The sequence below is a fragment of the Sparus aurata genome, chromosome 18 (assembly GCF_900880675.1).
Source record: "Sparus aurata chromosome 18, fSpaAur1.1, whole genome shotgun sequence".
NCBI lineage: Eukaryota > Metazoa > Chordata > Actinopteri > Spariformes > Sparidae > Sparus > Sparus aurata.
In genome coordinates, this window is record NC_044204.1 from 29,556,031 (window position 1) to 29,582,270 (window position 26,240).

The 26,240-nt window shown below is 41.5% G+C and overlaps 2 protein-coding genes across 4 annotated transcripts; both read right to left on the reverse strand.

Annotated features, from left to right (window-relative positions):
- Positions 1 to 3,558: 3,558 nt before the first annotated feature.
- On the reverse strand, positions 3,559 to 9,251 carry vgll1 (vestigial like family member 1). Of its 2 annotated transcripts, none has more exons than XM_030395645.1 (4): positions 9,028 to 9,251; positions 6,345 to 6,546; positions 5,902 to 6,255; positions 3,559 to 4,245 (listed from the first exon to the last, which is right to left on the reverse strand). In XM_030395645.1, exons 1-4 carry the CDS (start codon positions 9,067 to 9,069, stop codon positions 4,208 to 4,210), a joined length of 636 nt encoding a protein of 211 aa, XP_030251505.1. In that variant the 5' UTR covers positions 9,070 to 9,251; the 3' UTR covers positions 3,559 to 4,207. The 2 variants fall into 2 exon arrangements, with proteins under 2 accessions (XP_030251505.1, XP_030251506.1); XM_030395646.1 differs by having other exon boundaries at positions 9,023 to 9,251.
- Positions 9,252 to 10,757: 1,506 nt separating this feature from the next.
- On the reverse strand, positions 10,758 to 25,060 carry adgrg4a (adhesion G protein-coupled receptor G4a). Of its 2 annotated transcripts, none has more exons than XM_030395545.1 (29): positions 24,978 to 25,060; positions 24,733 to 24,859; positions 23,688 to 24,308; positions 23,349 to 23,446; positions 23,195 to 23,253; positions 22,122 to 22,176; positions 21,906 to 21,943; positions 21,676 to 21,824; positions 21,200 to 21,259; positions 20,971 to 21,051; positions 19,642 to 19,727; positions 18,798 to 18,868; positions 18,676 to 18,703; positions 18,539 to 18,561; positions 18,281 to 18,423; positions 18,074 to 18,203; positions 17,117 to 17,223; positions 16,369 to 16,585; positions 16,091 to 16,256; positions 15,424 to 15,576; positions 14,494 to 14,631; positions 14,350 to 14,395; positions 14,141 to 14,244; positions 13,709 to 13,830; positions 13,321 to 13,589; positions 12,622 to 12,727; positions 12,097 to 12,377; positions 11,605 to 11,706; positions 10,758 to 11,502 (listed from the first exon to the last, which is right to left on the reverse strand). In XM_030395545.1, exons 2-29 carry the CDS (start codon positions 24,806 to 24,808, stop codon positions 11,354 to 11,356), a joined length of 3,678 nt encoding a protein of 1,225 aa, XP_030251405.1. In that variant the 5' UTR covers positions 24,809 to 24,859; positions 24,978 to 25,060; the 3' UTR covers positions 10,758 to 11,353. The 2 variants fall into 2 exon arrangements, with proteins under 2 accessions (XP_030251405.1, XP_030251404.1); XM_030395544.1 differs by having other exon boundaries at positions 20,971 to 21,054.
- Between the last annotated feature and the right edge of the window lie 1,180 nt (positions 25,061 to 26,240).

Genomic DNA, 26,240 nt, shown 5'->3' on the forward strand with positions numbered 1-26,240 from the left:
AAAACAACTACACGCCCTGTAGACATGTCCACAAGGTACGCAGCCTGTGGCTTGTACAAATGTGAATGTATCAGCGGTTCGCAGAAACGTTATCTGCTGGCAGCTTAAGTGGAAGAATTGAATTAATGATTTGTAATCCTTGTCAATCATTATTCCAGAGGCTGTTTTCAACCTGAGATAAAAGAAATAATGAAACAGTAATAATGAGTTGTGTAGGAAGTCATTTCCATTGCGTCTTCTTTCCTTTTGTTCAGCAGATGGTAGATAAATGTATCACCCGAGCTGGATGAGGAGGCGACACGCAGATGCAGCTTGGGAGATGGTGCCTATACACTGTGTTGTCTACAGAGAAGTCTATTTATAGCTGTATAGTCATTGTTGTTGTGTGAGCTCCTCTGTGTTGACAGTTGAGGTATTTCTCTGCTCAGGAAATGATGAATCCTTTGACTGATTGTGGGTTGTTGAGACACTGAACACAGACTCATGAAAGGCCTCCTACTCCTCCAGTGCCTGCACCTGGCTCGGGGTCCTTGAGCCCTCGGGAACAGTGCCCAAAAAACCATTTGGTAACCTGTTAATGGTGAATACTGTACCAGATGGGAAGGAACTAATATTAGCACAGCGCCAATAATCCACCCACCCATCATATGGAGATGACTACTGCTCCAAATGTAGCTATGAATGGTGCCTGTAGTAAAATGTGCATACTGGCGTAACGTATCTCTGACTGAGCAAATGCTAATCACATCAGAATCATCGTCTTAACATGTGTCAGTCGACAAGCACAGGCAACAGAAACAGTCCTGGTCTTAGTGTTCGGATGGATCAAAGTGAAAACAAAGCTCAGCGCGTCATTGGGTGTTGAATCTTTCAGAAAATGCCTAAATTTCCTTTTCATGCAAATAATTCTTAATAATGATGATAATTTGTCTGTTAGTTAGTCTAGCCATTTTTATACTGGGCAGCAAGCCACCAATTTGGCTGTCCTTTTTGCCGCTAGGTCCACCAATTTAGACGGACCGTGGTATATTGGGGGTCTGTTTTGGTCTGCCAATATGATGCCTGGGAGGATAAAGTTTTTGCCATCTCCATTGCTATGTTAAGTCGTCGATGTGCTGGCAATTGCGTGAGATACATGGAGGTGTCGATGACCTGCACTGTTGTGTGACCCACAGTCGGGGAGTTTTAAAACCAGGAAACAGCCGATCACAGCAGTCAGTCCATCACTTCATCCGCGGAGACGCTAGCCATCACAGCCAAGAGAATCGTCAATAAACAGATCACAGGGACTCTATGCATTGTTGTTTTGAAACTGACACTGGTATCACGGTGCTAAATATTCTCCGACGCATATGTGTTGTCACTGTTCACACCCAACTTCGTGCTTCACGTCACGTCACATGTTTACGCCTACCCAAGTGGCAGTTTTTATTGAAAAGAAGGAATATTACACCTCCCTTTCGCATAGAAAAGACGGTAGATTGCAGTCTTTACCTGGCTGCAAATGTGGCACATTTTCTAACCAAAAGGGGCTTCAGATCGTTCCTTAGTTCCACTTTGTGTTTAGGACTAATGAGCGCACAAACGATACGATACGATACGATATAATACGATACTATATGATACGTTACAATACAACCTTTTTTCTGAGAGTGCCCATCGCTCCAATGGGAAAATTATTCAGCTGTCAATTTGTTGTTTTGCTGCTCTGATCAACAAAATGCCAAACCTCGTCCATGCTGCTCCCACATTCCAACTTGACACACAAAAACACACCAAAATGACTTACCAGTGCGATAAAGTTGGATCATCCAATGCGTGCGTACGAATGCAGCATTATCCCCATTAATGAGGATTTTATAAACTCTGAGATGTTGGATGAGAATAGAATGCCATCGTCTGCAAGCGACCGTCGTATACCAAACGTTTACATCCGCTGACTCCGACAGTTAAGTTCAGGCATCAAAACTAGGCAGACTTTGTTTAGGAAAAGATTGTAGTTTGAGTTAGAATGAGTTATTGCCAGTTAAGTTTATGTTATGTGTACGCTGGTGAAAGCAGTGTGTGTACTTTCAGAACAACTGGCCATCAGAGCAGTGGGTATGTGTTGTTGGACTAATGGGCTGTCTGACAAACAGGCTTTCAGACCAGTGGGACATGTTTTGGACTGTTGGGCCCCGCACCTTATTGCCATCCATCAAGTCAACATAAAGTTCAATCAACACCCTTCAGAAAGTACCAGCTATGTAAAGGTCTGATGAAGCTCCTCATCGAGCCTCAGATACAGTTCAAATTCAAGGTGTGAACATGTTCCATGCTGAGTGGAACTAAAAACACCCTCCACAAGTTCCACATCTTTTAATTAGACTCTGCTCGCACCATCCTTTTCTTGGGTGACTAAGTGAAACCGGTCAAGTGGACGTGTGAAGAGGTAAAGGAACAAACAGGCGAGAACATTAATGATGGTCAGTGATGGTGAACAGTGTGTGTATGGACTCATTTGAAGCTCATCTCAGCCTGACACCGTTTAGAAACCACAGTCAGAGAGGCACTCTAGTGAAGCTCTAATGGATTTTCTCGCTCAACAGACAGTCTCTACTCAACTACTCAGTGGGTAGTCGTACGCGTTACGTATATAAATCTATAGGACATGATGTAAGTTCTCAAAGGAATAAATATATATATAAATAGACATAATAAATCCACTTCATATAAAATATAGCGATGACACTGTGAGAGGTCGTTTTCATGTTGATTATAGCAGTTTTTAATCAAAAAAAAGAAAAGGGCCTTTTTTCCTGAGTCCTTTTTATTCCCTCAATGCCATTTTCTTTTGATGACTGTTCAGTAAATGTACTATTCACAATTATATAATTTATTTCATAATGTGTCCTTTATTTTTTTTGATTGTTGGACACCTGAGGTTTAACCAATATCGACAGATACACATAAGATAAATCATACGCGGTGGGGGAAGTAAGTATTTTAAATTAAAGGCGAAATTAGTCTATTTTTAACTACTGCGTACTGATTAATAGTAGCCATATAATAACCAATAAGAGCAGGTAGGGCACTCGGCTTTGTCTCTGCCCATTCCACCTGACCAGAGACGCAGTCAGGCTGGTTGTGGTTTACATTTTGTTTTGTGTTTATCTGATGGGTGCGGTAGTTTCTAGTTTTTGTGGTTGTGGTTAATCTGCGTTGAATTGTTTTCATCGTGTTAGGGTGTTTAATTTGGCCGGCCCGTCGGTTTTTGATTGTTTGACTGTTGTTAGATAATAAAAGTATCTTCCTTTAAACTGCAGCTTACCATATGTTATTGATGTAAATCTGAAATGCAACCATAGACGTCAGATAAATGTAACACATAAGTCAATGTGCAATATTTGCCTCTAAAATGAGCACAAGCATAAAGAAGCATAAATGGAATGTAGTTAATTGTCAAAATTGCGCATAAGTTCAGATAAATGTGTCACTTCTACCGCTGATGATTCTTCACAGAGCCATTGAAAGTGTGTTTTTCACATCTCAATATCAGAAAACCATCTCTACTTAACATTGAGTGATGTTTGAGGTGTTTTATTTTATTCTATTTGTCATCTCAGATATTCATCCAGCACAAATTTGTATATGATTACATTTCAATACACTGCATTACATAAGATTACAGGAAGATTATACAACATCACACGAAAGTTAAAACAACACATCCTTCATCCTACCATCCTTCATTTTTTTTTTTTTTTTGTTCCTTCAGGGTGTATAACATTGAACTAAAGAGAACTAAAGGCAGATATTAACATCAACATTTATACACAAGAGGCTCACAATGTTCACGCTTTAACTTAATACTGGTCTATTTTACTGGTATAGGCCTACTAAGAGAAAATGCCCTTCATCCGGCTCCAAAAGCAAAAATGGAAGCAGCTATGTATACAGTGTACCAGAGGAGTGACAGAGTGGAAGAACAGGTTTGTCAGTGAATGTTCCCTTTCAGAAAGTTTGCTCCAGTTAGTAATGCTGAGGTCATTTTTACTGAGGAAAAAAAGAGCGGGGCCCCTGCTGTTTTCTTCCGTGTCTTCTCCCAGGCAACACTCGGGCCTGTTTGACGAGAAAAATATCTGCCAGCTACCGGAGTGAACAGAGAAGCCAGGTGCTTCTTTCAAGAGAGCGCCAGGTATGCATGAGGCCGCTCTCTGCTCTCTCTTCAATACCAGTACAAGTCCTTCTTGTCCAGGTGCCGTCCTGACAGAGAGAGAAGCAAAAGGTCAATGTTTCTGAGCAGCGCTAATGCATACATACGTTTGCAATCAAGCATGTTGATTAAAAGAGATTTGTGAAAGGTTAACAGGAAACAAGTAAGGACTCTAGGGACCGAGTGGTAATTAACAAACGCTGAACGAGTACTCGAAACAGGATCAGGTAATGATAGTTTGTCTCTTGAGTAACCTGCAAAGTGATTACTTTGTTAATTTGCATTCCTTCCCTGCTGTGCCTTTAAGTAGTTTGGTGTTGCTGGTCAGAGTGACTGTTTTTTTTTTTTTTAATTTATTTTATTTATTCATTTGTGTGTTGTTTTTTGTGTTGTATTACAAAACATTCTTAATTATCTTTCTTATTCTATTTTTTTTTTACCTTTTCAGTTGATTAATTTGCACATTTTACAATTTTTTTACTGGTCAGCTGATTTCTTAAATTTTTTTCTTATTCTTATTTTTTGTCATTATTTTTCATTAACTTGTATATTTTCATGTATTTTCTCTTGTGTTTGCTTCTGTCAAATGTTTGATCCTTAAGCTACCCTCGGAGATTTTAGGCCTGGTGCGCTTCAGTTGATATGAAACATGTTTTGCTTTGGCTTTAGTCCTTCCTGATTGAATCTAAATCAGGTGTGAAGTTCCTCATAATATGCTTTTCTGTTAAACAGAGGGATACGCTGATTCCCTGTCTGTCAAGGGATTGAAGTTTATATTTCTTGTTGGGTAAGTAATGCTTCTGCTTTACATAAGGGGACAGAAAAAAGAAACACACACCAACATAAGAGGCAGTAACGGTTAGTTTAAGGATTACGTGCGGTCGTGATTTTGAAATTGCTGAATTTTCACACTTGAAGCCAGGAAAAAAGTTGGTCTAAGTTGATGCAGCAGAGGCTTAGATGTCTTTACTTATAGATCTAAAAACACTTCCCATCATCTATGTCAGAAAATCTTTCTTCAGGCTAGTGTTGCTGAATTATTCATAGAAAATCTCTTAAACATTCTGACAGTAATCAATAAAACAAATGCTCTGGCACGTAAAGAAAAAATAGAAATACAAATCCAGTCTTGCAGGTCTTTAATAAGCCCGCCCGATCATTCCTATCTAGCCAGAATGAAAAGGCAGACTCACTTGTCTACCTCCACATCGGCACTCGCGCATGACCGGAGTTTTAAGCTTGCTAGACTCGTACAAGAATGTGAGCGAGGACGTGCAGCTGAAGTCTCCCAATGCTGACATGCTAACTTGACAGCAGTGTGTACTGAGAATAGCTGTGTTGGTGTTTTGAGACATGAGCTGGACAACGAGAGCTACGGGGCAGTCGGTGAAGTCGGGTACTGAGCGCTTAATGCATTTCTGAGGAGTGGCTGTGGAGGGATTTGCCTTGTTGGATACTTTCAAAATCCAGTTTGCCCTCGCCGGTTTCTCCAATAGTTATTGCTAATTGGATGTCTCTAAGTCTCTGGTAAAATAACCAGCATGACATCACCTGAAGGTTATTTTCTCAAACTTTGAAGGACACACTAATGTTTTCACAGGTTGCGCAGTGGTGCCCAAAAATGTTAAGAGTTCGTATCTAAGAAGAAGTTATTTCAGTGGTTGGAAGACATTTTCAAAGCTCTTATATTACATCTGAAGGCTTACCAGCTTCAAAGCCCACAGCAGGGTCCCCGGACTCTCGAAATCCTTGCGGCATCGTCCAGCTGGGAAGCAGTTCCGGCTTGGAGCTGGAGGCCATGCTGGGGCCCATGTCACCGCGGTCATTATGCAGCAGGTTGAGCAGGGATGTGGAGTATTGCTGTCCAGTTAGAGTCAACCCTTCTTGGGACAGGGAGTACGTGATGGACGGCAGCCCCGGGCCTTCTCCTGCCCGGGCAGTGAATGACTGCCACGTTTCAGGAGCGTCGTCTGCAGGGCTGAAGGTCAAGAGACGACCTGGAGGAACTTGTGACTCGTAGTAAGGGTCAGCAGCACTCCCCTGACAAGTGCTGGAGTTCTCTGTAGGGGGACAAAGACAGACAGCATGTAGGGTGGATGAACAGGATTAAATGTGCTGCCTTCGATCAGGAAGGATTCTGTGTGCTTACCCAGTTTTATAGTTTTACGGATTTTCTTTGTCTTTGCTGCCGGAGCCTTGGCTTTGCAGACGTTGCCGAGAGCCCGGGTGAAGTGAGCGTCCACCATGCTGTTGATGTCCCCCTGGAAGTACGTCAGGATGACATATTGAGAATGTCTCTCCACCTTCACAGCCATCGGGCTGTCTGTTCTGTCCTCCATGGTCAGCCGCGACTGAAAACACAGTGCGAACAGGACCATCGTTAGATGTTCAGTATAAAGTGTAGCAGTATCATATCTGATTAATCATGAATTATACATTTGTGTTGCTCCACAACATCCACATAAGTGCAGATTTGATATTCCTACTGTAGTCACACAAAAGACAGCTTCATTCATTTAGAATGTAGCAGTCAATAGTTTCTGTTGCTCTTTCTTTGCCTTCACAAAATTTGCCTTTTCAGACGTGAAATCCACAATTTTACGCACGAATTGAATGTTTTCACATGCAATCATAACATGTAAACAAAAATTTAGACATGTGAAAAGAAAATATTGTCATAAAAAAAAATGAGCTTGTAGGTCGACTGTAAAAGCAGCTTATTGCGACCCATGTTTCTGTTCAAGTTAAGCGACGACCTCTAGTGGCTGTACTAATTATTACAGCAGCAAAGGAGGAAGTCAGGTGAAGTAGAATTAAGAGTAAAACTGTCTCTGTAATGATGAGGTCAGTGATGGATAATCAGTTCAGACAAGTACATGACTTTCACCCGGGAGACAGCTGTTTGTGTCCAGTGTGCAACCGCAACTGAGTTATTCTAACTTACAAATGTAGTTAAGTTTATTATTTAAACCTAAACCTAACCAGGTAGTTTTCCTCTCTTAAACGAATCAAACTGTGAATGTATGAGGGCGATCTGGTTTGCGTGATGCTGGTGCTGTTGTTTTGGGAGTCACCGACAATCCACCAATTTATTTATTAAAGATTCAGTCAAGCAGTTGTCTTCATTTAAGTGTGTTTACATGTCTCGGGGAGTCCTACTGCATACAGTATGTGAAAAAAAGTAGTATGAAGCCTTTTGTGGCTCCAGAGGAAGCTGCATGTAATCTGATAAATATCCTCCAGTGATATTGCTCAGTGGCTCAGTTGCATTGTGGGTAATATACAGTAGGTGCCAGGTTTTGAAAAGCGACTCACCCGTCTAGCATTGCACTCCCGTCACACTGTTGCACTCATTATAGACAGTTTAAAAATCAATACAGCCAAACAAAAAGATATCACCTGTTTTATCCCACACATTCTTCTTCCTTTACAGAAACCTCATGCCTACATTACCCATAATGCAACTTGTGACATCAATGAGATCAACTGGAAGATTTTTATCAGAACACATGCAGCATCCTCTGGAGCCACAAAAGGCTTTATAATACTTTTTTCACATTTGCAGTAAACCTGTTAACACACTTTAATTAGTGGAATTACCCTTTAAAGTACAAGAATGTGTTGATAATGTCAGACACAATCTGGACAATTTTCACAGCAAATTGGCTTTTTTTCCACATTTAATGAAAATGTTCACATGTGAATTCAATATATTCATATGTAATTGGCTTTTACCACATGTTGATTAGACCTTCTACATGTGGACAAACAGCACAGAGATGAAAAGCTTCTCATTTATTGTTTCTCTTAAACCCCTAAAACATACTTCTCCTCTATGCCGTTGATCAGTAGATGTCACTATCTCTACATTTCCGATGCCGTATATACTTCGGATTTATTGACTTACGTACCAGCGGGTCTATTTTTAGTGATGACGTGACATTTTTATTTGGTAAATGATGACAGTCTATCTTCAGCAAACCTTTTTCATTCATTACCGCTGTAAAGACAAATTGAACTACACTGTGCTTCAGTGGATCATCAGAAGGATTTTAAAATCTGAACTTTCCTCGGATGACTCACCACATCGACCGCTGACGGCTGTCTTTGAAACAGGCGGATTATAACACACAAGCAGTGACACACACAGTCAGAGTGTAGAGTGCACATTGACCTGTGCTCATTTTCATGGCTCAGAAACCGTCTCGTACGAATATGTTTTACTCGCAATGCAAGAAAACTGGTAACACTTTAAAATAGCCATCATCAACAAGTTGTGCGTAGTTAGACTTCAAAGAATAGTTATTCGACTGCTGACAAAAACAATGAAATAAACCATTTATTAAGCAACTATGATAATGACCATCCAATTAATGTTTGTAGATGAATAACACAATATTTCTACCAGTTGCACCTTTACATTAACAGTTGCTTAACCACTGTTTTCTCTTAAAGCATTTAATTGTTTGGTATCAGTCTAAAAACTTTGAACTACAGTTAATTTACCTTAAATGTACCATTTATTAGTGATGATTATCATAAAGTGTTACCCGAGAGAGAGATGTTAATGCTTAATTTTGTCATTCTGGCACCAAATGATCACGAATGTTAACAACAGAAGAATCCAGTTTTGACAGAACACGGACAGTGTGGCGGGATATTCAACACATTAAGAAATGTGGTTTAAACACGCTGAAATCAAAGCGACCTGACTGACTGAAGTGTAAGTAATCAGAGTACATCCATCCCATAAGGCAGATAAAAATCCCCTCACATTCTGCTGATGGGACTGCAAACAGTTGAAGTATTTGAAGTAACGTCTCTTACCTGACCTGATGATTAACCGAAGGTGACCAGAGACGTCGTCTTTGCATCAGCCGGTCGTTCAAAGCCGACGTGTTATGACCTACATGAGCGGGAGCCAAGTTTGTTGCAAAAAATGAAACTTGGCTTGAGTTTAAACATCAGGTGTCTTTTTTGAGAAACCAAATGGGCTGCCTGTCCCTTTTCTTTTCTTCGTCCCCTCCTACAGGTAAAACATTTTGCTCGGTGCTCCTCCAAAGTTACATGTTGTGTTTGAGCGGGAGGGCGTGTGATGCGTCTTGAATGCAGACAGCTATGAGCAGAATGTCATCCAGCAGGTTTCTCCTGAGACTTGATGACACCTTAAAACATTCCTCAGTCACACTGGTAAAAAGTAAAACGTAGACCATGACATTTATGTGTTAGAGTACAGAAACCTAAAGGACCCCGGGACCTTTAACGGGGTCTGTGGTTGACTCGTTCTCTTTGCTCCCACTGCAATCATTCACTGTTGGCCCTGATTTTCTTTTGTATGCGTTCATCAACTGGCTTTTTTATACTTACAAGAAACAACAGCAGATAACAGGTGGAACAAAAAGAGTGTCTGTTGTCAGACATATTGTCTGTTCAAATCAAAAGATTATTAACTAGAATGCAACTCAGTAGAGCGCATACCTCCACCAAGGCCCAACAATCTCCTTTTTCCCACTCACTCATAGACACCAGCAACCTAAATACACCTCATTCTTTCCTCGAGATCCATAAATGAATGAGAAATTAACGAAATTAACAAAAATGTCAAGAAAGTGAGAAATCAGATATTCCTGGATCCGTCGACGCCAGAAGATGATGGGGGGTCGATTCTGGGCTGAGACCCATCCTCCACCCAAATATCATGGAAATCCCTTCAGCAGGTTTTGTGTAATCCTGTCAACAAACCAACCAGCCGACCAAAACAAACAAACAAACAACAGACAGACATGGGTGAAGACAAAACCTCCTTGGTGAGGTTGATTTGTCCCATGTGGCAATTTAATCTTTGCAAATGAAAAGGATAAGGAAACTTAAGTATCATGAGAAAATCACCGCGCTGTTATAAAAATACAATACTTTGCTCATTGTGTAGATTTTTGCATCGATGTTACTGTAGCGGACTGGACAGACATAAATTTACCATGATCTGGATCACCAATGTAGAAGTTGTGGAAAAACAGGAGGCGAACAACTTCTTTCTTTGACTGTGTTTCTCACCCATTTATTAACACGAAAAAACTACAACAGTGGGAAAACTGCTTACACTCCTACTCCCTCCCAGCTCTCCGTCGTCCAACAGTAAATTGGACAACGGAGAGTTGGGAGAAACTACCCATGTTATGGTGAATTATGTCTGTCAAGTCCGCTACATTACTATCTTTCTGCTACAATATTTTATACAAGGTGCCACGAGGAGACAATAAACATTCATTTTAAACACGACAGGAACTCGTCAAGAAAAGTCAACGGTGCTCTCGTTGGGTTGAAATCTTGTGTCGCACATATTGACAGTTGCTCAAAATGTGTCATATCACTTTCATATTACAGTACATGTTACAAGAGTTTCAACATTTTTAAGCATGACACCAAGTGACATCTTTAAGGGGACACTGGGACATCTCAAGCGACATTTGAGACATTTGATGCCAAAACAAAATCTTTTTCCGGATCGTAACCGAGTGTTTGTCAGACAACGAGCGTGAATCACAGAATACTCATGGTTTGCAGAAAGTTTTTATTCTGGCGATGTGGTTGAACATGTTTAAGATCAAAGCACTGCTGAGATTCGATAAATATTAAAATCGCGCAAAATTGTTTCGACAGAACTTACATGAATATCTTTATCATCACTTAAATTAAGGATACCCTAAAATTATCTTCGGAGGGAACATCATGAACAGTTAAAGTTTCTCATGTGCTGTACTTGAAAACAGTCCTTTCAGAAATGGAACAATACTATAAATGCTTCCTTCACCTTCATCTTTTTGTAAGCACGAGTCATTCAAAATAACAGTTAAATCAGTCTTGTTGAGCTTGAGGACGAACTAGATCGAAAACTTTTGGCCTTTTAAATAAGTGCAACAGGCATTTTTAAAAACACACTCCTCTACTGTGCTTTGAGCTGACTGTCAGCTCAGTGTGCACTTTACAGGGCTGATTTTAATGCAAGGTTCAGGAGAGTCCCTTAAAATGTAGCTTATGTGATGTTTCCCTGCCCATAACAGACACGGATCTGTTCTATTTTCAGCTATCAGTGTTTGTGACTGAGCAATGGACCCTGAGAGGGGAGAGCTGTCCAGAGAGACACATCCAGAGGCCCACTCATGCCCCCTGGTGGTGCTTTGGTGCTGATCCGGTAGAGGAGTCCGACACCTTCCTGACTGTGGAGGTGCTGTTAGAGGCGACTGAGTCAGAGTTTACAAGAATGTTCTTTTTGCCGGCACCGCCCGCTGTCACAGTGCGGCTCCAGTCTGAAAACGGAAAAAAACAAAACAAGGCGTCATTAACGATTCGGACGTTATTCTTCAATATGTTCCACATCCGCATGCATTGCTTTGCTAAATGACTTGTACCCGAGCAGTCTTTGGGCCTGAAACGTCCACAGCACAGGTGGAGTCTCCACTGCTTCCTCACATTTTCCTTCATCAGACAGTGGAACAAAAACACAAAGAACCCTGGGACAGAAGAGCAGAGACACACACATCTGTCATCCTGTCTGTTGAAATGTTTTGCTTTTCATTTCTATCAGTGCTTCGTGTTATTTCCTAGTTCGACATTAATGTATTACCTTGAGCCGAACTCATTAAAGTGCCAGCTTCTCCACATGCGTATAACTTCTCAAAAAATAAAACCTCATCCTTACATGTCTTTTAAAAAGTCGAGAAAACTCTCCCACAATGGTGATGAAATCATTTTGAAACCAAGCAGATAAATTGTAAAAAATAGCGCGGTAGTCTGCTGATGTCAACACATGCCGACATCATGACTGAGTGACAGATGTGTTAAAAAATGACTCACCCTTCTGTGACTAATGCGGTACAACACCATCTACAGCTCATATTTACCCTGCAAAGAGTTGAAGATGGAGAACAGGTACAGCAGGGCCAGTCTGGCCGGCCCGAAGGAAAAAAAAGCCAGTGCCCACGTCAGACCCAACAGGACGGTGAGACTGGCCACCGCCCTCAGGTCATGCAGAGAGCTGCGGCTGTTTGCTGAGCGCTTGTTGACCCTCATCTGTCTGATCTGGACCAGAACCACGATGAACACAGAGATGTTGCACAACAGGATCAGGAGAACAAATGCCACCACCGTCACGTAGAAGTAGATGTCATTCTGCAGCCAGCAGCTGGAGGGAGAGAGAGAGGGTTGGTCATCATGTAAGACACACTGGGATTTATGATAAACGTCCTCAATGACATTTTTTATTTGTCTAAAAGACACAGCTGAGTGTTGAACTTGTTGCCTGTGTGTTTTTGTTTACTGCAGTGTTCTCAGTTTTATCAGGCACAAGCTAAATTCACAATTTATATGACATGATTTGGACATAATGCTCCCGAGATAGAAGTGACTCACTCACTGCTCAGACTTACAATGGCTGATCGGACTCAAGCGCCACCGCAGCATCCTCAGGGGAAAGGCTGCCATACACATCTTTATCTATGGCCAGTACCAGGCTGACTATAACAAGTGGAACACCTGTAATAAAAAAAAAAATTGCATCATTTATTATTAATCTTATTAGATCTTCTGTAGCCGCAGTTTGCAGAAACATACATTACCAATATTTATTCTTGCAACAATCCAGGGTTTATATCTTGGTTACAACCTCCCTGAGCGGCTTTCATTTTCTAGTAATCTCCAATAAGTTTCCTGAGGAGACCTATGCAATTTATTACTAATTATAGATTAAAAAAACAACATTTTCTATCAGAACACTTCCACTTAATGACTTTCAAATCAATTGCAAGCACAATCTGGAGAGCTTTCAAGCTATAGTGGGTCAGTTGAATGTGCATAAATGTGAAATTTGTCTAAGGGCAAGAATACAATAGCAAAAAAGGGCAGGATAATGTTTAGATTTGTAAAAGTAGTTTTTCTTTCAGTTACATTTCTTCTATAACCTTCAATCATCAAAAAAAATCCAGATTATTGGGTGATAAAAGTAAAAAATTCCAGATCTGTAAAATGACGTGCCACCAACTCAACCCCAACCAATCAAATCCATCCTTGAACCCAATCAGCCAACCAAAGCCGAGGATAAGAGAGGAGCGCACAAAGTTCCGTCTTACCCCATCCCACGGCACAGAACTTGAGGATGTAGGAGGGAACGTAGATGTTGAAGACCTTGACGAGTGCGAGGTACATGTTGACGGCCTCCAGGCCCATCCAGGTGAACGAGGCGAGCAGGAAGTAGTGCAGCGTTGCAGCGGTGGCTATGCACAGCCCGTAGTTGGAGAAGGACGAGAGCCAGGAGTCGAGAAGGAAGAGCATGCACAACCCCAGCAGGGAGGCAGACAGGTTGATGAGTATCTTGGATGGGTAGTCTCGACGCAGCTTCCTATAGTGTCCAAAAACAACAACAATCAGGATCAGAAAGATAAATGACAAGCCAGAGATTCAATTTAGACAATCGACTATGTTGTAAGTATGTTACTGGTGGTTCTACAAGGGACTCACTCAAAAACAAGATAGGTGAGAAGCGTGATGCCCAGGAAGATGGAGGAAATACCACAACCGAGATAAGAGATCACTGTCAGGATCTGACTGTCATCTGGACTGATGGGTGTTCTGGAAACATCCTGAAAAACAACATAAAAACAGAGCAATGTATACTTTAAACATGAAACACATTTAAAGCGCCCCCTAGTGGTAGCGCCGAAGATGACATTGAGGGCAAGCAGCTCTGCAAGCTGTTCAAAATCTTCATCTGTGAAAAAAAATAATGATGTGCTCACATATTGTATATGTGACACATCAGCATCTTGGGTAACTGGCAGAGATGAATGCAAGCGCTCGGCAACCGGCCAAGATTGCACAGACAGTGTGTCGCTGCCGGTGGGAGTTGTTTGTTCCCGGGTTTCATTTATGAGCAGCTGACGAACGACTCACCAGGAGCACAGCGAAATGTGTGAGGTGATCACAGAGACAGCTGGTACGATTAGGAGAAATACTGCTGGTAACACAACCTCTGCTGTTCCAACCACCCTTCCCGCCTGGCAAACACACACACACACACACACATTTGATTAAAAGCTGTCAACATAGCCACCACTTGCTTGATTTATTATACATAATACAATAAATGATGATGAACTCACCGTTTCTCTGGAAATCCCAAAACATACAATAAACCTTGTCTTCCGGCTGTAGCAAACACACACACAAAAAATTAATAAAAGATCAGGGAAGTGATGATTGTTTTAGAGTCAAATGCGACACACTTCATTATGTTAATTTCTCACTTGTTTGGGTTTCTGATGTTGGAGGGTCACCACCACCGGGTCCTTTAGGTTGCTGACTTGGCTGTTATTGATGCTGGCAGACACGATGTAGGAATTCAATGTCCAGCTGCTGTATGTTGCATTAGTTGTGAGCGGGTCCTGTTGAGAAAAGATAAACCAGCTGTCACGTCTGCACATGTAGAAAATTCTGATCCACAAGGGACATTTCCTCTGGGCATTTTCATTCATCCAAGAAAAGAAAACTGAAATGTGACGTCATTTTATTGTCATATATGAGAAAAATGTTGAATTCACAGGTGAAGAAACAAATTTTTACCTGATCCGCATGTGGAAAAAAAGGCTAACCACATTTTGAAAGCAAAATTGTCGCATTTTTAATACATTTCATGTGTAACTGGCGCCACATTAGTTTTGTTGTTGTGTCTAAAGGAATTTATAAATGCGAAGATGATTGATACCTTTCTCGCGTCTGAGTGGTGGATATGGAGCTAAAGCCAGCAGCCAGTTAGCTTAGCTTAACTTAAGATTGTAAACAGAGCGAAACAACGACCCTCAACTCTGTTCAAAATGTTCTTAAATCATCACAAAACCAACAATTTTCCTGTGTATCCCTGCGAAAGCTCAAAGTGACGTGACCCCAAGGTGTCACCACACCTGGTCAAGAAATAGTTCCTCCAAAAAACCTCAGTGTCTTTGTTACGTTTTGTTTTTTCTCGGATTAAACATTCAAAATAAAATCTGTTAGCTGCTTGTAGGCAGTTTTTGTTACCTTCGGACCGTGATTACGGTCTTAATGCTAAGCTACGCTAATTAGCTCCTGGCTGTAACTTCATAGTCATCCAACATCCCAAACTCTACTATTCATTTAAAGAGAAAACAGCAGCAACAACAACGGAGAGAAAAAAAGATAAGAAAGAGATGAGAAATTACCTGAAAAAGTTCTTGTGTTCCAAAAAAGCTAAACTGGACACGAGTCGTGTTGCTTCGGCCGGGGAGGAGATGGTCGTGGAGCGCAGAGGGCAAAGAGATAGTCGCAACGGTGTCGGGAGACGGATCACTCACAAAGTTCTGGTCGAGAAAAATCTGAGGGAAAACAAACAAACAATCCAAGATGACACATCCGGGAGTCGTGTTGGTCTACGGATATGATTCTTTCTCCAGCAGAGAAAAAGATTACGGGTTCAAATCCCAGACAGGCCTTCAGGGAAAAAGGTTTATATTAAAAATGATCTGAACTGTGAGTGAGTCATCCACGGGCCAAAAAGGTCAGCGGGTTGATCATCTGCTCTTCCGGTTTATATGTCGAAATTCTGAACCCCACACAGCTCCTGATGATTGAGTGTGTGCGAATGGGTCAGCATCGAGGTTCTTCTTCAAGTTAAAGCTTAATGTGCCGTTACTGCTCGAGTCCACGTCTGTTAAAATTGTTCCCTGCATTTCCCGGACGGTCAGCGACCTTAACTCAACAGGAATCGTCCTCTAGCAGTCAGCTGGAGTCGAGTAAAAGTTTTAAAGAGGGCTTCTTTTCTTCTGCTCGTGGATATCTCACTATTGCTGACCTCTTTAACCGCATGTCATAGCGTTCATACTGCCTCACCTGTGGGTTCAGGTTTGAAGAAATGGAGGACACACCGAAAGTGAGGCCCTTGAAGTCATCTGGATTCACGTTGATCATTGAGACGGCCAAAGATGGTGCCGTTACGTTGACAGATTCGTCTTGGAAATCCATGTTGTTCCCCATTTCCTCCGTCATATTGAGGATGCTTTTTCCCAAAACAAAAGACGGATTATCAATGAACAAACATTTACGATTTAGAAGAAACATCATGTTCATTCTGGGTTTATGTGCACTGAGATTTACCGGACGCCACTTACCTGTTAGCCACCGGAGTCATGTACGTTTTGGATTGCAGGATATCGGCAACGATGTCGACGATGTCAGCACCGACGTCCGGCGTGATGATGCTGACTTTAACCACTTCGTCGAGCTTGTAAACCACCGTATCCAGATCGGAGGCGGAGAGCTCCTCGTTGCTGCCTAACTGAGCCTCTACAAGGTCCCGGATCATGTCCACAACCTCAGCCGCGTTACCTGGAAGTCAGTCACAACCAATTAAAGCTTTTCTTCACATTATGGATTTATTCAGATGAAAAGGATGAAAAAAAAAGGAACAATTTAGGTCGATGGCACAGGTCGAGGGGATTTATATCTATAATTATTGAGATTAAATAAGAGTCCGCATCAAACACTTCATTACCTGCATTCTGGTACTTCAATTTATAGTGGGAATGTCTGTATTTATGCAAAAGAAAACATAAAATACAGGTGCCAGGTAACAATTTAACATATTATAGACCAGAATGCGCTAAAAATAGTCCTTGCTCTTTGTTTTGACATTGTAAATTCTTGTAAAACGGAGGATATATTTGGATATACGGGGGATTTACATTTATCTATATATGGCATGTGAGGATAGAACTTCAAAATAAAACAGGAAATAACAAAACCGCAACCTCAAGCTATGACATGCACATTTGTTTTGGTCAGTGCAGGCCATGCATTTCACCTTTAAAAAGATACCACAGGCAAATGCAAATTAGCCAGCTCGTGTGCGTGTCTCACCAATAGTGACGGTGATATTTCTGAGGCCCGGTATGGTCTTGGTCGGGTGGCAGCTTGTCATATTAGGATGAATCCAGATGGCCGTGTCAGTCTTAATGTCCAACTTACTGAAGAGGGAAGAGAATCAGAAGCATCAGAAACACAACACATGTATTCAGAAATCCTCTTCTTCTGGTTGGTTGACGTTTTATCTGTGGCCTCCTCCTCTGACAAAGGGTGATAAAAAATAAAACCTGCGTGTTCTCGACGATCGTGTGTTGGTCTTAATAAGCCTCGAGGCAGTGCTTCGCTAAGAGACCATAAAACTCATTACCCATTTTATTTAGTCCCTTGGCTGATATTCATATTAAATTTGGCAGAGGTGAAGGCAGGGAGATCGAAGCCCTTCATCGCTCTAATAATAATTCACTTGTAGGAAATTGATTTTTTTTTTTTTTTGTTGTTGTTGCCTGAGCTGCAGGCTGGCAGCGCTCCCTCAGCGTTACGTGTGTGATCAGGGCTTGTGTGCAGAGTGGGAGGATCTGTTGGAACAGGACATTGTAATTGAGGGAATTTTCACGTCTTGTCGAGCTCTCTCTGTGTAAACACATTGTTAAGACAGACAGAGATAAACAAGATCCCACCAGTAAATACAGCGATATGCAAAGAAAATCCCCACTTTTTACCTGTTGTTTTTTTTTCTAGAGGATGACTAGAAAGGTGGTGTGAATAAACCCATCAATATTAGTGCACTTAATCTCAACTGTAAACCAATATACGCTTTATTATAATACGACAGACATTATGTTATATGAGGCTGTGTGATGTCAGTCTGTAAAACACTAAATCCTTTTGTTTACTCACTGTTTTGACTGATTATTGCTATGTGTTTAGATCGTAATTCTGCAGCCTGACAATTCAATCCTCATTATCCTGCTCAAATATATATATATGGGTGAATGGAAGTTAATGTCTCACCAAAGCCTGTAGGCTTTCTCTGTTAGTGGTTTCACGCATCCCATTTCTTGGATTTCTTGCGGGAATGTCTCAGGCCAAATGAACTCTCCGTAGATCGTCGGAGTAGTTTCCTCTAAACAGTTTTCTGGCTCTGAGAAGGAGACATGTCCTCAAAACGTAATTCATATATCTACACCTTTCTTTTTCATTTGTGTCAGGAGAACGTACCTATGTGCTTGATCACCAAATCCGTAGGTTGAACAGCAATGGAGTCATTTTCATGGTTTGATGTCAAGGCAGCGTTGATCAGAGTTTGGATTTCCGTCACATTGCTCATTTTGTACTCCTGGACGTGGAAGTTGCAGTAATATCTACGGAGGAAACGCGCAGTCACTTGTAACAACAACAACATATTGAACCACCAATACAAATCAAAACAGTCTGTGCAGCTAGCTTTGTTATTCTTTTCTTTGTTTAGTCACCTACTGTTTTTGTTGGTCCGGGAAAATCTAAAAGAAAGGAAACAAACAGACGTTGTATCCCAAATATCTAATCAAATTACAAAATTATCATTTGTTTTGCATTTTGATCCTAATTGTCTTGCTTTTAAAATGCATGCTCACCACGTGTGCCTTGTACTCCTCCCTGTACCTTTGTAATTAAACAGATGGATGATAACTCAGCCAAGTTTGTTGTAAATAAGACAAATATTAAAAAAGCCTTGAATTGATTTAATGATACCCACCTGTCATATTTCCTCATTATGACGACGTTCAGCACCGCCATGGTGTTGTTCACCTCCAGCTGTTGTCTCACCTTCGGCCCAGAGAAAATTTATTAATTTTGTTTTTATTAAATATGGTTGATTCGATAAGAACAGATACAGTAAACATTGACGAGTTGATAACAGCTGTCTGATGCAAGTGTCTTCGTGTTTACAGCAGATGCTAATTTGCAACACCGATCCATGGAAGGGCTATTATGAAAATTAAGAGATTAAACCAGGGAGATAAAAGGAAGGTAAAACTGAGTTCAGCCGGATACGATAAAGCACATATTTAAAAAGATTACTGAAAATTAGACATGATTACTGCGGATTTGTTACCGAATTATCCAGGATAGGGAAGCTCTTTTTAAGCAACAAGTGTAGGTTTCTGGAGAAAGATAGTGGATTGTTGAGTCTCAGTCCTCAGATTGTTCAAATACTGACACTTTGAGTTGGTGCCAACCCAAATCACCAGCACTCGACAGCCTGGGGACGGAACTCAACAATCAGCTTTCTTACATTCTGTAAAGGTGGTGAAGTTTGCAACAGATTTCAGGCATTTTCAGTGTGTGACTTTGTTCCTTTCACAGAAAAAGTTGTGCGAGCAAAAGATGTTTTTGCAGAAAGAAACGTAACAATCAGTGTCTTGAAGCGGCTCGAGTGGTTCGGGCAGCTCTCTTATCTCTTGATGTATGCTGTACAGTATGTGTGGAAATGATGGCACCTTATTTACTTTTTGCTCAAGGTTTTTCATTCCAGTAAGTCACCGTTCACGTTATTTCAGTCGAGAAAGCTTTCGAGTGCAGTCATTTGAGCCTCTTACCCAGTTCTCAATAATATCCTTGGGTTTTGTCGGACTGCCGCTCATACTCAAGTTCATATTTACTCGGAAGAATACACTGGGTCCATCTGCAGGAATGAAAACACAGATAGTAAGGCAGTGCGTGTTAGCATGTGTGTCTTATCACTATTGAGACAATTGAAGATTTTAGGAACAGAGGGACAAAATAGTGTCTAAGCTGTGCTTGCTGTCCACAGCCTCCCTCCATGGTAATGTTCTCAATGCTGTTCATTCTGTACGCCAATGACTGTAAAAGTCACACAGAGGACGGACACAGAAATGATCAGAAATCTAAATGAGTCGCTGCAGGTGCCTGCAGTGAGCGATGATCTCACACAGTGCTGTGATGATCACTTCCTAAAACTGAACACCTCTAAAAACCAAACTTATGAATAACGTTTGTCCTCACAGACCTTTTGTTGAAGGGCAGACAGCGAGGCGCTATAATTATCATTGTGCAGTTATGAAAATAGTTTTTTATGCAAACACACGGGCGATATGCAAGAAAGGGCAACACAGACGGTAAACTCCATGTCGGTTAAATGTTGATGGAGACAAGATGGTTAATGTTCCAGATCCATCACTGAATCAGAGATGACAAAGACATTTTGGAATGGGAAAATTATAGATTCATAAGAAAGGAATTCGTCTCAATCAACACTTATGACCCACTAGAGGTGGACAGTGGTGTCAGTATTTGAAGGGACTTTCTCTTTTTTTCTTGGTATTTCCGTGTGTTCTGTCAACCTTTAGGTAGACGTGTGCCAGCCCCAACCAATAACAACATGAGGTCTGCATCTCTGTCCTGCTCTCTTCATCTGTTATAAAGAGCTGCATGCCTGTGTGTCTGTTTGACTGAGGGTGGGGCTGAGCTCCATACACACGTACACACACACACACACACACACACACACACACACACAGGTAGAGCAGAGTGCAAACAGCAGGCAGAATGAAACTTGCACTTTGGCTGCATTCACCCATCATCTGGAGGGTTGTACTTTCTTGTGCTTCAGAAAATAATGGCAGTGATACAGATAAAAAAATATGATTTTCTTTGATTCGCTGCTTTGTTCTCATTAAAAGCTGCTTCCTAATGAGTTACCTCCGCTGCTCTCACTGTCTCTCTCCGTCTCGACTGCTGAGCCAGGCGGGAGGGGACGATTTGAAACGATGCATTTACAAATAGCAACCGACAAAACCTGCATAGTATGCCTTTGTTCTGTTTCACTGCTGCCTTTGGTGAAAAATATTTGCATTTGAAGCGGAGGCACAAACACATTGACTCATCTGACATGATAGTGAACTCACAGGCAGTCTTGTTTAGATCCAAAGGCTCGCCGGTGGTCGATATGTTAGGAGGTGACGACGCCTGACTTTGAGTTGGACCTGCTTCTGTGAATCAGAAAAAAAAACACAGTTTACAAGAAAATACGACAACTCAAAGAGATTGTCTTCACCTGATTATAAAGATTGAGTCACTGCTGCTGCCATTACAGATACACCACGAACATCGTTTAATCCTTTCTTTCATGCTCACCTGGCGTAGTTACACCAGTGCTGACGGTTGGTGTTGGCTCCGTCCCTGCAGGGAATGACTCTGAAAAAAGAATTTGGAAAAAGGAAATTAAGAGTTAGAAATAACATCATGTCTAACATTTTCTGTCCTCTCACTCTACGTATCTCTGCAGCCGTGCGGTATCTCTTTTCCTGTCTTCACAAGTGTATCTATGCAGCATACGTTTAATTCCAGTTGTGATCCAGAGTCGGCTGTGTGTCCATAAAACACAAGAACTAAACAAATATAATTATGTGCGCAAATACACCCTTTGATAAAAAAGGTCAACTTCATGTGACACAGACATACATCCTTTTTTCGTGACAATAAAAATGGTCATAAAAATCTATGTTTGGTTAATCTTTGACTGGTGCAGGTATCCACTACAACACAACAGCGAGTGCATTTTCACAGGCGTGTGTGAGAGGACTGACGTGAGCTGTGCGGAGAATACGTACCTACAGGGAGTACGCTGATGCTATCAGGGTCAGATGTCAGGTTGAGGAAGTTGTCAGAGAAGGACGGATTCAGTAACGCAGCGATGTCAGATTGCACCTCTTCAACGCTGGCAGCGGGATCCACTTTCACGTAGATGTCAGACCAGAAACTGGGGATTAATCACAATGCAGTGGGTCAATAAAAAAATTGTACCCAGCTGTCAAGAATATCTTTGGTAAATTCATCTCACCATTTGGCACAGGAGGAGTTTAATAATGCCTGCGATTTCTGAAAAAAGAAGTTTATCAAATCGTTATTTAAAGGTTATATGACTTCACTTACTCCTGGGAAAATAACATTCAACTAATGAAAAAGAGCCTTTCATCTGTTCTGTAATTAGCTGGTCTTTGAGGATATTGCTGCTTCCTTCTGTGGAAAATCAAACTGAGGGCTGATAGTCGTGTACCTGAGGTTGCTGCACATGCGGAGCGGCAGAATTATTAACCCCGTGGCAGGCAGGGCTATAAGGGAACACAGATAACAGAATTTACAGACGGGGATGTCGCCCAGGAATATGGTCGCAGTATATGACTAGACTGATAATTCACCAATCACCTCCGTCAGTCACACAAACACACACACACACACACACACACAGCTTTTCATCATAACGAGAAACCAGCTTGAAGTGGTGGCCGAAGTATATTGACACAAGTGCTGTGCGTGAGAAGATGCTGCTGTAGATAAAATTATGCAACAGTATATACAATTGTTCACATCTGTTCCACCTCGATGTCCTTCAACAACGAAATCTTACTTTCACATCAATGCATCAGTAATAATAAAAGTAGTAAGAAAAGTTGATTTTTGAGTGTAACGCTAACGCTGCTAATGCTGCTAATGCTAGCCTGTTAATGTTAGCATTTACGTCACAACACTGCTGTTTTTCGAATCATTGCTCTAGCTCTTTTGCTCACTATCGTTTATTATTTACTATATCATTGTTTATTGTTATATTGAACTGTTGGTTGGCGGCGGTGACGCACACATTTCCCCATTTGCGGAACTAATAAAGGCATTTTCTGATTACTGATTCTGATCTGCCCCCATCATGTGGTTGCCAGTTAGTTGCAAACGTTAAGTCTAACATTGCTAAAGCTAGCTGGCTAACATAAGGGCAGCTGAAAGTGAAAATGGCTGACTTCCCCCAGCATACTGTGGAATTCAGCCATTTTCACTTTTTCCCCCCACAAACTGGCAACCACTGACAAAACACAGATCCCATGTGATACCAACGCTGTGACACTACTGGCTCACAATCCTTGCTGTTTAGACCCAACACATTTTTTTAAACGACAGATTCACAATCTTAATAATGTTTTTAAGGAGAGATACTTTTATTCTGAACCTTTTCTTCAAAGCTCTGTAGATGTGCTGTTTAAAAAAGGAATGATGTGACCTGTAAGTCAGGGATTTGAACACTTCCTCCATCCTTTCCTACTGAGGGGGTTGCTTTTGCTTTAACAGAAGTTGCGTTACCTTGGTGACGAGACAACGATGTGATGGACGGAGATGCTGCGAGGGAAAACACTCTCCAGCTGATAAGAGACGGCAGCGAAAGATAAACACAGGTTATTTTTTGACAGGCAAAAGAAAAAAAGACTCCATTCCATCGTTCATGTATTTGTCATACCCAGCTTCTCGTGACTTCCTCCAGGGACGCTGAACAATTCTCAGGCGTTGTAGTGTGACGTATGACCGTCCACATTGTGATTTTGTAGAGTGACCATGCTGAAGAAAACACACAAAACAAAAAAAGCAAAGACTGCTTTAAAATATTTCCAGAGGACTACAGGTTTATGATGTGGTTTGCCTTTTCTTTGACCTTAAACTGTAGTTACTGAACAGCCCGCTCATTCAACTCTCACCTCCAGCTGATTGCTTTTTATGTGACCAGGCGAGGAAACCTTGTGAGTAATTGTTGTTTTTTCAGTTCAGTGAAATGCATTAGAATAGGTCATACTGTATTTACCGCATTGTAAGGTGTGGTCAGGCTCTGGAGGGCGGCAGTTGTGTTTCCACTGCTTCATGTCCCAGCTCAACACGTCTCCATCCGCACAGCTCGGCCCGCTCAGCTCCTCGGCGCTCCACTCTCTGTTCCACACCCTGAACCGACCGATCTGACCAATCAGATTCTTCCCAGACTCTGTCTGCACTATACCAGAGTTTACAAAATGAGACACCCCCAGAGTGAGGGTGCCACCATGGGCGAGCTGTGGGCGATCCACAGTGGCATTGTAATGGACGGATCCATTTATGTAGACCCGCAGCCTCTGGGCTTGACCAGACCAGGTGAGGCAGACAGAGTGCCACTGGCTCAGGTTCAGTTTTCTCACCAAGCGATGACTTTTTTCAAACAGCCAAACATCCAGATGTTCATCTGTGCCCTCAAGTCCGAGCTCTATCTGACTTTTCCCTGGTGCCTTGTAGACAAAACCTGTCCACGACACTGTGATGGTAGTGATGTATAAAAGCACACATACACTCAGTTCCTCGAGGGCTGGTACTACAGTGCCCGGTTGTAGCTGCCACACACACTTATGATCTCTGATGGTTATCTTCTTACCCCACAGGCTGGAGCTGGCAGACGCACCTGGAAACAAACACACAGGTAGAAGAAGAGTCAAGCTCCAGTACCGTGAAAATTATGAAATGAGTTCCACGTCGTCAATCAGTTGTTTTTCAGTTTCTTTCAGTTCAGTGAACACCGAGTTTTAAAAGCACATATAGTTCCCGTTTCTTCTTCTTCTCCCTCTTTTAGAATGTCTCTTTTCTGTTCTGTTTTCAATCATTGTTCTTAATTTGTTGCTTGAATTCCACAAGTAAAGATGCCTTTGTGTGTTGTCACCGTGGAATGTACCGATAAATAAAATAAAATCGATATTTCACCTATTTCCACAAGAGGAAATAATTTCCACAAGGTAAGGACAAGAAAAACACAGTTAAAGTGCTGCCACTATACCACCTATGTACTATGTCAAGTGCTGTGAACTTAATTGATTAGTCTGAAATCTTACTTGAACCCGGGACACACACTGACAGCAGCACACACAGACAGGTGATTAGAGAAAACAGGCTTCTGGTGGAGTTCATGACAGCGGACAAAAAACGCAGAACTTTGGATGCCGGTCAAGTTTTCATCAGCTGAAATGTGACACATAGAGAAACACAAATCTTTTAGACTGCCTTCGCCCTTGACACAAGTAACAGTAATTATTAACCTTATGATTCATGTGTGGCTGAGTGAAAAACTCAAACATACCCCGGTCGTGTCCTTGAGACGGTCAAATCTGAACCTCAAGCTGTTTCTTTGTGAGAACCGATCGTTGACGTGAAGCTGTCTGAGCTGTGAGTCTGCTGCCGAGCTTCTCTTCACTTTATTCCTCGATTAGAAGAACCTCCACGCCCTCCTCCTTTAGTCCCCCGAGTTATTCATTAATCACCGGCAATAAACATACATAACAAGCAAGATAACGTTGAAACCTTCAGGAAACCTTTTTTTTTTTTGCTAAATTGAGTGTCAAAATTCTGACATTTAATTCTGACATTCAAATCAGCTTGAAGCACCTGGTTTCAGTGTTTCAGTGTTTCTCAATGACTCTCATTGAGACTTTTAATGGGAACAATTATCTCCAAGAGTTTAAAGAAAGACGGCAGGATGTTGGGAAATAGGACACACACTGATTGGACACACACCCTTGTTTGTGTTGAGGTAGATGAGCCAGACGTATCTCTACTGTGACATGTGACAAGTACTGCACCTGACAATCATCTTATATCATCTCTATAAACGCTGGCTATGACCAAAAATCTTTTTGTGGTTGGAAACGTTCATGTCTACGATCGACACAAGAGGTTTGTGTGTGTGTGCCTGCGATTCTTCTGCGTGTCTGGTTTGCTGCTGTCATAAATCTTCTGCAAACACTCAGTAATGTTCTTTTGCTTCTTTCTCAAACAAATCTAAATTAGCTTCTCTGTGTGTGACGTCACGTCTGTTTTGTTCTCGTGTACAGACCGGAAGGTAAGCAGAGTCTACAGCAAACTGTGGAAAAAACAAAGTGTTTCTCGCTCGTTAGTGAGCAAGTAAGTAAAAAAAACCTGGTTAAAAATAAGTCCCAGTAGCATTTTATACTAACAGGCTTGTGATAAGTGTTAGTTGATAGATAATGAGGGCCTTAGTAGTACTTATATGGTGCTTATCAGCATTAATCAGACTGTATAACTGTGTGTAAAAGCATCGATGGGCTTTGGTTAAATTATAAAAAAAATTTATAAGCACTTCTGTTAACAGTTTATACACTACAACAGTCCATAAGCTATTGATAATGACTCCTACACACACACACACACGCATACACACACACGCATGCACACACACTCACACACACACACACACATCTTGGGATCATTTATGGCTCCACACTACCACAAGGTGGTCAAACATTATATTACAAGTGTGTCGTCTCATCCGACTCATTTCTAGGAAAAGTTTTTTATTCACAGCTCCTCGTCAGTCGGGTCAGAA

What these genes read in the sequence shown, in the direction of transcription:
- vgll1 (XM_030395645.1), bottom strand. Translation starts at nt 9,069, where the DNA reads ATGCAAAGACGACGTCTCTGGTCACCTTCGGTTAATCATCAG. An exon ending in CACCTTCGGTTAATCATCAG is followed by an intron (nt 6,547 to 9,027) that starts GTCAGGTAAGAG and finishes CTGTGTTTTCAG; the next exon opens with TCGCGGCTGACCATGGAGGA. An exon ending in CCGTAAAACTATAAAACTGG is followed by an intron (nt 6,256 to 6,344) that starts GTAAGCACACAG and finishes GTCCCCCTACAG; the next exon opens with AGAACTCCAGCACTTGTCAG.
- adgrg4a (XM_030395544.1), bottom strand. Translation starts at nt 24,808, where the DNA reads ATGAACTCCACCAGAAGCCTGTTTTCTCTAATCACCTGTCTGTGTGTG. An exon ending in CACTGGTGTAACTACGCCAG is followed by an intron (nt 21,055 to 21,199) that starts GTGAGCATGAAA and finishes TCTGATTCACAG; the next exon opens with AAGCAGGTCCAACTCAAAGT. An exon ending in AGGATATTATTGAGAACTGG is followed by an intron (nt 18,869 to 19,641) that starts GTAAGAGGCTCA and finishes TCTGGGCCGAAG; the next exon opens with GTGAGACAACAGCTGGAGGT.